General features: G+C 35.2%; 1 protein-coding gene across 1 annotated transcript; it reads left to right on the plus strand.

Annotated features, from left to right (window-relative positions):
* The first annotated feature begins 181 nt into the window (after positions 1 to 181).
* On the plus strand, positions 182 to 10924 carry LOC109030740 (dnaJ homolog subfamily B member 12). The gene is made up of 9 exons (XM_019041847.2): positions 182 to 539; positions 1480 to 1572; positions 2057 to 2126; positions 2633 to 2778; positions 3682 to 3813; positions 4807 to 4934; positions 5665 to 5777; positions 6882 to 7045; positions 7714 to 10924. The coding sequence occupies exons 1-9, from the start codon at positions 407 to 409 to the stop codon at positions 7833 to 7835; spliced, it is 1101 nt and encodes a 366-aa protein (XP_018897392.1). The 5' UTR covers positions 182 to 406; the 3' UTR covers positions 7836 to 10924.
* Positions 10925 to 12062: the final 1138 nt, after the last annotated feature.

Below are 12062 nucleotides of genomic sequence, written 5' to 3' on the forward strand. Positions count from 1 at the left end.
ATAAGGAGGAAAGGAAGCACTATGTTTCCGTTTTCGATCACCGGAAGCAATAAAAGAATAAAATGTCAAACATCGTACTCAAAACTTTGCCACCCGTTCTTGATTCCCCGAGGTTTCAAAATTCCCGGCTTCTTTTGCAACGTTGACTGACGACAGCAAAACACATCAAACACCATAAAACACGGAAACAGCTGATGATGGCTGATAAGATTACTGCGAGTGACAAGACTTTTGGACCCAATTCCCTTTAATACTTAATTTCTATTCATTTTTCTCTCTATATCAGTCTTTGAACAGTTTTAAATGTATACGGAGTTATAACTTTGAACAGTTTCTTTCAATCAGTGGGCTGTGACGTGCTTTTTTCGCACTACGTCGTGTCTTCATCCATCACCTGTCTTTCATCATGGACAGTAACAAAGACGAGGCCATCAGGTGCCTGGAAATCGCTGAGAACTACATCCGAGATGGAAATAGAGAAAAAGCTGAAAAGTTCCTACTGAAAGCTGAAAGGCTTTACTCCATGCCCAAAACCAAAGGTATAGTGATTACTTCGTCTCATTGATCACAAGTCAAAACCCAACTCAAGAGATGAACATTGAACCCTTGCGTAAATTTTAAATTACGAGGCATAGAACCATTTCATTCACTTAAGTAATTCATGTTTTTTTACTTGCCTGCAAGTATGTAGGGTTAAACTTTTGTTTAAGATGAACTTGGATGTAACAAATTAATTAGAGTAGATTGAGTGATATACATTTCTTTTGACGTGACGGAGCCTGGTGACGCCTTTTACCGGAACATTTAGATTAATATCATAACACCTTTTCAGTTTTCTTCACTTGTTTATGCTTTTGAACGTATTTTAATATTTTAAGATGACTTTCGATGCCCTTTTTGACCGACTAATCCATTAGAGTTACTGCGCCTTTCATCTAACCATTGTTTTATTAGTTGCATCATCTTCAATTTCAATTACTTGCGATTCCTCGTAGTCAGAGCGACTTGAATTTTTCAAGTAAAGTCAAATTAGGCTCTCTCACAATAAAATCGCTCACTTAAGTATGCAACTCTGGGAATGAATATGCATCAGACTTCAGCTAACCCATAAGTGCCAAGTTAATTTTGTATCAAATATACGCACTCGCCCCTGAAGTTAAGTGCTCGTACAAGTAAACTTATCCACTAGGTAGATACCATCCACGTAGCTTAAACCATATTGTGGCACATTTATTTTCATGTCATACTGTAGCTCTAACACAACTTAGGCTCCAGGTCTTGCTACCAATCTGATTTTGTAAATGTCGTAAAACATCTCAATTGCATCTAGGCAATGAAAATCAAAGATCAGTTTTTCAGTTCAATAAGTTTCGAAAAGCAGCAACTGATATCAATGTCTAGTTGATAACGTCTTTATATAGCCTATGGATTATTTTGTTCCTCTTTTTCTAAATTTATTCCCAATCTTGGTATTTTCAGATCTGCTAGACTCTTTGGATCGATTGACCAGGGATTCTGCACGAACGACGACTACAGATGGACCCACTGGACCAAGGCAGCGTACTAATACAGGTTAATATTACCTATGTGCTATCAATTTTTTCATAAAAGATCTGCTTGTGATATTATACACAATAATGTCTTAAAACTGCATGTGATCACAATAAAGCTAATTTCAAACAGGTTTCAATAAATTGAAATATAAAGTTGATTGATCAGAATAATTACGAAGATTTGAAATTGGTTCCTAGTAAGTAAACAAACCACTGAGCCAAAGATACATGAATCTTCCAATCTCAGAATGAAGATAGGATTTTTTTTTTTGCACAAATTTAGAAAGTCGCCCATCAAACATGATCTGATCGCATGTAGTAACCTGTTGAGTTATGCTGATTCAGAGCTAATCAGAGCTGGAGATTCGTCTCGGCGTATGAAGAGCAAGCTTTCTAATCTGGCAAGTGGTGGAAAAAGATGGGGTTAATCAATGTGAAATGCTAAAATGAAAAAATTTTGAAATAAGTTAAGTTCTGATGAATATTTTATTTCTTGGTCGCAGGTCCTAAAAAAACAGAAACCCGAACAGAAGCTCCTGAATACTCCAAGGATCAACTCGAGTGTGTCAGAAGGTAATTCCTATCCGAAATTTTCAATGCTATCATGGAAAAGAAAGCTTTTTGTATACCTGTGTATTTTGTAAAGAATAAGGTATTGGTTGGACTGTTTCAATCCTTGCTCTATTTCTAGTGTTATGATCTTGGGAAAAGAGAGAGGGAAGAAAACAGACCATAATTTGAAACACAAAGCACAATGACTTATATATGACTTGTTTTTTGTGCTCCTAGAATGTGGCACAAAAGTAGGGTGAAAGACATATCGCAAAATCTGTGAGTTTCCCTTCATATTAAACATTTTATTGTTTCATACGAGATATGGAGTTAATAATCTTCTCAAGTGATGCCTTGAACACTTGTCGTGACCAGGTTTGGACCATGTTTACCTCAAATGGAAAGGAAAATCTGTTTTTTAGCTATCCTGAACAGTAGGCATTTTAGAAGTACAGGGTGTCACACATAGGCCGTCATAATGAGTTTATCAGTGTATTCACGAAGGCTCACTATTTTATTTTTCATAGGATAAAAGTTTGCAAAGACTACTATGAAATCCTTGGCGTGACAAAAGAAGCGACTGACTCAGAAATCAAGAAAGCTTACAAGAAACTTGCTTTACAGCTACATCCAGACAAAAATAAGGCTCCTGGGGCAGCTGAAGCATTCAAAGGTAATTTATGCAGGTTATGTTATTTGCCATCCAAGTTTGCATTCAAAGAAATTTTACCAAAAAGAAGAGAAAAAGAAAATAATAATATAATGGCAGCCAATCTTATTACATTATTTTAAACACTGCCAATTTTTTTGTCTTTTTGCTCTCTTGTTTTTGTCAGATAAATTATTTACATTTTTCAAGTAAAAACTCAATTTTGTTGGCTGTAGTACTAAATCGACTGGTAAATTTGCTTTAAAGCCATAAGAATTATCTTAACCCGAACCAAGACCAATCTACACAGGTCAGTCATTCCCGAGGACGAGTTTTGGTACGCTACTGCGCAGTGACGTAGTATTGAGTGCCTGCAATGTATTTCTTATGGGAGCACCCATTGTGACGTAGCATTGAGTGCCGCCAGGTTAGGGCCGGGCGGTGAAGTGGCTTTCAAAAAGATGCTCAATGACTGACCTGTGTGGATTGGTCTTGAACCCGAACTATATATTGCTCATTGTTATATGGGAAGCAAATTATCTGTGGATTATTGCCATGGATTATTACGTATGTATCTATGGATATTCAACTTACAATTTTTAACTTGAGTTACTTTGTTTTTCTCAGTTTTGCCACACATTTTAAGTTAATGAATTTTTTTTACCTCAACTTTGCATATCCAGAAGATTAACAAATTTAAATAAATTAGATTCATGCGTGAACCATTTTTCAGTAAATTCAGCTTACATGGAAGCAGTCTGTCACCATTTTATAATCAAAAATACAAACTATAATATTTATATTCACCAATATCCGACAGCATAATTAACGCATTATTCTGATGCATTTGCTGTGCAGTAAACCTAGCAGACAGGTCTTTTTAATTTCTCAGCGCAGAATTTTATCTATCAATGATTATTTTTTCAGCAATTGGGAATGCTGTTGCAATTTTAACAAATGAAGAAAAGAGGAAGCAGTATGATCTCTGTGGATCAGAGCAGAAGCAACCCAAGAATTTCCAGACTCATCATCAACATGACTACACTCGTGGATTTGATCGTAATAAATATATAATATATAATAATATAATAATAATATATTTATTTTTCTACTAGAAATTAGTCAGACACTGGGTCATCGTAACTCAAAATACTTTAAAACAGCACAATATCTTGAAATCTGTAACCTGACTTTAGCGCAGGGAGACCCAACTCAAAAACAATGGTTTTATGATTATGGTTGTATATTAAATCCATAAATGTTAAAAAAGATTTTGTCCAGTAACTCAAATTTTCTGCAGAGGGGAAAAGTGTTGAATGGTTCACCACTTGAAGTGAAATTGATGAGTAACCAATGAATATGTCCGTACTTGGTCTTCCTAACAATGCATTTGAAACTTGACCATTAGATCTTGATGCATTAAGAGTCATGAATTTCAACCGTTCTGTTAGCATGTTCACACCTAGTAACCATCGATTTTGAAAGTGTGCTAAAATGATTAGACTATCGGTAAGGTTTTTCTCTAAGGTATTACAGTTACGATGGAAACAATTGTGTAACAAATCATCCATATACTCGTAGTGAAAGAAAGTTCTACTAATTTTTCTAAAAAATTATGTTTCAAATTTCATTAGTTTGGATTGTTAGAAACTTTAGTGCTTCCCTAACATTTTCATTGCAACAGTGTGACTGGTGCAAATGGTTGCTGCAGTTTTGATGAAGGCGCCGCAGCAGCCTCTCTTTGTTTTTTAATGTGGCTGCTTACCTGTACTAAGAAAATCTGGTTTGCATTGGACATGCTGGTTTATTAGTAATTGCTACCAGACTTCACTGAAAATCAGGAAGCATCAAGTACTGTGAATTTGGAAAAGAGGCTAAAATTTTTATACATCAAAGTTTTCTACTAATGTTAAAACTTAAAAACTCAGAACTTCCGCTCTTCTGCCCAGTTGAGAGGAATTTTTTTTCAAGTTTTAACATTGTGAATTGTGTGAAATTTAACCAAATTATTGTAATATTGAAAAATAATGTTGTGCTTTTTTTTATGTACAGCGGACATGGCTGCTGAGGAACTGTTCTACTCGTTCTTCAGTCGAGGATTCCCAACGCAGGGAAATGCATTCATGGGACAAAGGACCAGGACATACAGGACTGCCGACTTTGGCACCAATAATCAAAATGTAAGCTTCTAGCATTCAATTATCGGACCCTTTTCTTTTTTAACCTCCATTTTTATGCACTCGATGGACTGACCAAAAAAAAATTCTTTCAATTGACTGCACAGCTGCATTGTGCTCATTTGTCTCATTGTGCAGCTGTCATTTTTGTGGTACATCTGAATGTTTCTATTTATAGTTTTATCGGATTGAATGAAAGCTCATCAATGGAGCTTTTACTCAAGTTGCGTAAGCTTCAGTAGAATTCTTATAGGAGTGTAAGTTGGTAACTTTCTATCTAAGAGTTATGGTTGATCATGAAGCTTCATCAAAGAATATTTTATAACTTGAATTTAAATAGAATAAAATGAAATATGATTTAAAATGACAAATCACATGAAGTTAAGTAGACATACCACTAACTGATGTGAACAAATGCTTAGGATCAGAAGGCATAATAGAAATCAAATTGATTCTCAGTTTAGAGAGAAATGCAGAGTAGGGTTTATTTTTTCTGGTTATTTACAGATCTTTTTTCCTTTTCATCTTTTTTAAACAAATTATCCAGTCAGAGACTGCTGTAAGAAGTGTGATAGAAGGTAAGGTGTAAATTCTGGATGATAATCGAATAAATAGGTCGCCATGGGTCTATCACTCTGGCTCTGCACACTGTTGCATTGCTTGCCTCATTTTCCACCGTTTCCGTTTTACTCAGATTGATCAAAAAATATTGATGATTTTTTTCTTGTTACAGGCAAACAGCTTTACAGTAATCCTACAGATGTTACCTATCATTTTGATCATCCTCTTATCCATGATGAGCAGTCTTTTTGTGACAGATCCTGTTTACAGCTTAGCTCAGACTCCGTGAGTTTAATATACTGTCTTCCATCCCACTGATAGCAATGATGCATTTATCATTACTGTCCTCTAATGCTTTCCTTTACTACAGAACAGTTTGAAAGTGAAACTATGAATGATACAATGAATGACGAAGGTCTTGATAGTGGCATTTCAAAATTTTTATTTCTCGTTTATTAATCTTCAAAAAGAATTATCTGACTTTTTTATAGAACATGTTCACAGAATTTTCTCCAAAAAGCACTGAAAAGTTACAAAGAGTATCGCAAAATAACCATGATTAGTCACCGTTGAAAGAATTTGCAAGTAACCGGAAATTTGCAGCGTCACAAACCAAAATTGATTATTCCATTGTTTCAATTTTGAGTTTTAATGTTGTTTCCTAAAATTATTTGATCTTTTGGCTTCAAGTTCGCATTTCATATTTGTGGTTCAAATCATGCTAACGCCTATTATGAGAGTTATTACAAGAAAAATTTTAAATAGAGAAATTATAGGGAGGAAAATTTATAAAAATGCTTCCATTCACCTTCAATGACATATTTTTTCTCTCCTGTTATCTTTGCAAATATTTTTCCTTTGAACATGATCTACATGATTGAACATGATCGGCAGCTTCGAACATGATCCAGCCAATCATGTTTGAAGCTGCCGATCATTCTAGTGGGCGAGACGTGGCAAACTTCGTGAAACTCCGATTGCCGTCATCGACCAATCGTAGATTTGTGCTTCATTTTGCGGTAAACCAGCGGTACTGCCAACCACGTTTTTCAGAGCTCTCATACTTTCGTTTAAAATAAGAGATGAAAAGAAAATCCATTTTTAGCAAGAATTAGGCAGTTAGTAGATAATTTTAAAATTTTCGGCGAGAATTTCTGGACTTTCAGTGAGACTTTTAGGATTTTCAGCAAGAATTGGAGGAATGCGGTAAAGCATAAGCAAGAATTTGGCAGTTTTCAGCGAGAATTTTGGGATTTTTAGCCAGAATTTGGGTCATTATGAACCACAAGAAAATGAAATCTCTAATCATAGAGCAAGCACCACAACCACTTCACCACCTGAGGCCGGCAATTTAGGGATCCATGTTAAACCTTTTGATTATTTTTTCAGGAAATTCCATGTCTTGCGGCACACAAAGAATCTAAATGTTCCTTACTACGTGAAAGAGACTTTCCCTCAAGATTACACAGGGAGTCAGTATCGGTTAGAGACTTCAGTGGAGGAGGACTACATTCAGCAAATAGCCAGTGCTTGTGCGAGAGAAAAAAGTACCCGTAAGTTTCAATTTAATTTCCATTCGTGCAGGTTTAGGTGTTCATTTCTCTAAGTACTGTATAAGCCTGGTTTTTCATTTTGTTTAGTTTTAAGGATTAACCTTTTTTCAGGTCGATTCTAGAGTTTTGAGCTTTTAAACTTTTTCTCAAGTCAAGTTAAGCTCCAGCCAGTTTGGATTGATTTCTTTTCTGAACTCAAATTTCTTGGTCTGGGTATTCTTAGTAAAATAGGTCATGATTGACTATTGTTTCATTAATTTTGAAATCTGTTGATACTACTACTGTATACGCCCGCATATAACCCGCACCTTTTCCCCCGATTTCAATGCTCAAAAATCTGGGTGTGGGTTATCTGCGAAACTCCCGGAAATTGCATACCTATCAGGCGCTACTTGATGATGCCAGCGAAACTGACCACCGTGGGCGCGTGTGGGTTACACGGAATTTTTTTTTATTTTTACCCTCTCCAAATCTGGGTTGCAGGTTATCTGCAGGCGTATATGGTATCTATCTCTCGCTGGAAAGGAAGCAATGTACTTACTAATGGCATATATTCACAAACCAACCTGAATCATTTCAAGACCAAAAATAGTGTCAATACTAATAAGGTTTACATCCATTGCCTCTTTTTCTGAAGAGATTCTAAAGAATTTCATTTTACTTTTTAGGAGACAAGCTGTATTGGCGAGGAACTGCATTTGGTGATCAAGCTTCACTAGAGAAAGCCAAAAACCTCTCAATGCCATCTTGTGAAACTTATTACAGGCTTGTTGGCAGAGGTAGAGGCTGAATTTAAACGGAATGAAGAGAACGCTTTGAACAGTATTTATGAAACATTCGTTTTTCATGTTAATTTTAAGAATTGCTGTTGTTGTTAGGTGAGTTGTCTAGTACATTTTTTAATCTTTTCACCCTACCTTTTCAAAGTGTGAAATGTCTTGTACTTTGGATTGGAGGTGACATAAGCAAGACGCAATACTGAATGCCCTAAATATTGCAGCGTGACTTGTGTCTCTTGAAATAACATCACTGAAACTAGCCTTAAATAAATGTAAATGCATGATGAGTCACACTTGTGGTAGGAGCGTTACCTACAAGATGGAACCAGTTCGATTTTTGCTCTAGTCGAAACAAGTTATCGATATTGTGATGAGTACGTTCGGTTGGTGCTGGAATCCATCTTCCTGCGTGGTAAAAAAAGCATCCTTTAGAAGTATCTTTTGTTAAGGGTAAATTAAAGAGCATATCAGAATAGCCAAAGGAAAGACACATGTTAAAGAAAATATAACCTTTTTCAGAAACTTTCAGTAAGCTAAACAGATACACATTGTATTTGCAAAATAGCATGGGCAGCTATTATGCTAGTATCTGGTCGGATGCACAGTATCTACTCTCATCCTGATTTCAATACGAAAGAATGGAGTAGTATCTTTGACAATTTTTCATTTAGTCAACCTCTCTCAAGAGACATTGATAGCCTGCTTTAGTTAAGCTTCACAATATAAAATTTGCTGGCTAACTATGTTTACTCTCTCTCTTTCTCTTTTTCCTTTTTTTCTTGCTTTTATGCCTGGACTCTGTCTCACCCCTTTTTTTTATATCCTCACGACAGCCTCTGAATGGTGAAGAAATGACATTGTCTTCAGTTAGCCTTAAGACAGGAGTATTGCAGTTTTTTTGCAATATTTTAAGTTCTAACTGTTTTTTTGCAGTCTTTTGCATCTTTCAGGGTTTTTCTGGCTTTTACTCATTGATAAATAACTCTCTGTCCAGAAAAAATGAAATAATAGACTTGTATCAAAACTATTTGTTTGCTGACCAGTAAACCTACAAATCCTTTTTTTTCCACTCTAGAAAGTTTTTTTTCTTCTTTTGAGTATGTGTCGCCAATATTTGGCCACAAAACAACTCTTTTGCTAGTTTGCCTCTTTTCTCTCTGCTCCAGTTTGTATTTTCCGAAGAAAATACATTATTGTTTTTTCTTTCTTTCTCTCTTTCCCCCTTCTTCTTTTCACAAGATCCAGCCATTTCCATCATATCATACAGCAATTTATTTTCAAACTGTCCATAAAATGATTCCTTTATTTTGATGTGAAACTCTAAAAGTGCAGCAAATATTATTTTTCTTAACTCACATCAAAAGTCAAAACTCCAAAATCTCTCATATTTTAACCATTAAATGATAACTTTTTGACTCGCTGCATTAACCTCAATGAGAATTTCTGGAAATTGTTCTTTTTTTTGAAACTTTCAAATGTAAAATACGAAGATTGATAAAAGTGGCAAACGCCTTTTGTTGGTACTGAAAGTGCAAAATTTTAGGCTGAGCGGTGTATTCTACCCTCGTAAATTTAGGTAGGCATAGTTAATGCATTTTTTTACTTTTTCACCATCAATTATGTGAGTTCGAATTCAATAACTTTAAAGTGTAATTGTTATTTCTATGGTGTCTCAAGTTCAGTATTTATCACGAGAGCTCTCTGTTAGAATCTTTTTGAGGGACGAAGGTTTGTGATGTCTCTACTTGACATTGATAAGTCCCACTCATGATAGTCTTTTTCCTTAGCACTTTTTCAGTGGCCCTTTTCAAATTGAGAGACTGGAAATTCATGCAGTGCAACTTATTCATGCAATTCATGTTTTGAAACGTTTTTGCGACTAGCTCGAGTATGTAAAACTTTTCATGTAGCTCTAGAAGAAGAATGCAATCCACACCATTATCTCCCTCTAATACTGCTGCCACGTAACGAAAGAGGGCAGTAACTTTCTCTAAATAAATTAAGCGATTCAGGAAAGTAAGGTTTCACAAAAACTTTTTCCTATCCAGTATTTCTAGTAGTCTAAGCTGTTTTAAAAAGCGGTAAGGTTTTATTGTCAACAAGGAGAATACCACTTTAATAGAGTTTTTTTTTGAAGGGTTGAGGGGAGGATTTTCAATATGTTTACTGTGCTGTTGGTAAAATTTTGGTTCGGAAACATGGATTAAAGTGCTGTAGATCTTATTCTGCCCAATCAATCCTCTCTATTGATTTGCAGGGCTTATAAACATCTTATGTATTCCATAAAAATCTGATCAAAAATCTCAGTGATACGAGAAACTTACAAGTAGAAAGTGCAATTAATTTAAGTCCTCAGGGACAGACCCACAACCATAGCTGTAAGCCTTAGGTTAGTGGGAGGACTTCTATGGAGGAAAAGATTTAAACATTCCAGTTTCAAGACAGAAATCTGATTCAAGAAAGGTAGTTTCATGAAATGGATAGCTACAAAACTGTGAAAGAATATTTAATTACTTCATTAAATTTAATCTTTTCCTTTTTTTCTTTTTCTTTCCTAATGAAAAACGCTGATGTCCAGAGATGATTTTTTTACGTAAGGAATTGACTATCGTTCTCTGTCCAGTATACAAAGTCAGTAGGTTTCACTTTGTACCTCAAGAAGAGAATGATTGCTTTTCATGTCATGAACATGGGAATCCTTTGTTTGCTGGCATTGTTTGTTGTTCAGAAATACCACTGCATACCCAACTGAACATTAAATTTTTAATTTCGGAAATGCTGTTATCACTCATGGAGAAATACTGACAATGATGTCAGATTTGTTTGTCCTAGATTTGTTTGTTTTTGTTATCAACCTACTTCTCTAAAAAAACAAACAAAAAAAACGACCAGAATCACTCATAGAAAATTTTTCCTACTTGTTTTACTTAGTGCTTTTGTTCTGTAGTGTAAATCCTGTTTTTAGTTCGTTATGGATCATATGTTTATTCTACGGTGTATTCTTATTCCTACACCTTGTAAAGTTGTGAAGATAATGGTAATATTTATTTGTAATTTAATTTTCAGTTTTGTTTTCAATAAAAGTTCTATCAAAAGTTCACTTGAATCTGTACCTAACCTTTTGCATTCATCCCCACCTTTAACAGGTTTACTTCTTACTTTTTGAATTAGAGTATGGCCGGAACATCGAAGGATGTGAAGAGTATAAAGACATAAAAGTTTGGCTAGCTCAAGCTGGAAATTTTGACCGGGCCACCAGAGAACATAATTTGCAAGGAAAGAAAGCTATTGTGATACTAAATGGAGTTCCCTGGGATCGGAGAATTTTTAAGGGAACTGATAAGGAGTTGCTAAGCGCCTAAATGTGCTGAGTTAGCGGAGCAAAAGACGAGAAATTAATGAAACATGCTAAAGTCAACTCATCAAAGGTCAACAGTTATATTTTCTAAGTCAAAATCCATTTTCTACTCCTGTCAGTGGCCAACAGCATTTTTCTTTGATACCTTTGTGCAAGACTTCACTCTCTTAGTCTGAGAGCCAACATACAGTGAGAAGAGTCATATCGACGGTGTAAGTCGGCAATCACATAACTCGGTTTCCGATGTCGCAGACTTCCTATCATACTTTATTTTTTAAACGGAAAACTACTACTCAACGGCAATCTTTTAAAACTGCCGTGATTTTTCTTCTCTGTGCGAAGAAAATTTTGCATAAACTTCAAGGAATGATATCAGTTTGTTCTCCTTTGAAAAAATAACATAGAGGCGGAGATTTTTAGACACTGCTAACGAAATATGTGATTGTGGACTTATGCCGTCGATATATTCTGCTCAGCAGAAAGACCACTGTTATATAGCCACAAGTATACAAGCCTCTAAGTGAAACCACAAGCCTGAAGTTAAAATGAGAGTATCAAAAAGGACTGCCATTATTTGAATTGGGTTAAACGGAAATCATTCAGGTCCATTTATCAGCTTTGATTTTTTTCTGTGTTGATAATGCTTTCAAAGAGTTAATGCCTTTGTGAAAACGATTTAAAGACTTGTTCATGAATTAAGGTTGGCTGGAATCATCTTTATTTTTGATACATCCTATGAAATTCAAGAACTTAAAAAATTTCATAGAAGAAAATCCAAGTATGATATCCATTAACTTTCATATCAAAATACATTTTTTCCCTTATCAATTACTCAAGAATTTTGTTGCAATACAAGATTAACCATCTGCTCAAATTGTCT

Source organism: Bemisia tabaci, chromosome 3 (genome assembly GCF_918797505.1).
Source record: "Bemisia tabaci chromosome 3, PGI_BMITA_v3".
Lineage (NCBI taxonomy): Eukaryota > Metazoa > Arthropoda > Insecta > Hemiptera > Aleyrodidae > Bemisia > Bemisia tabaci.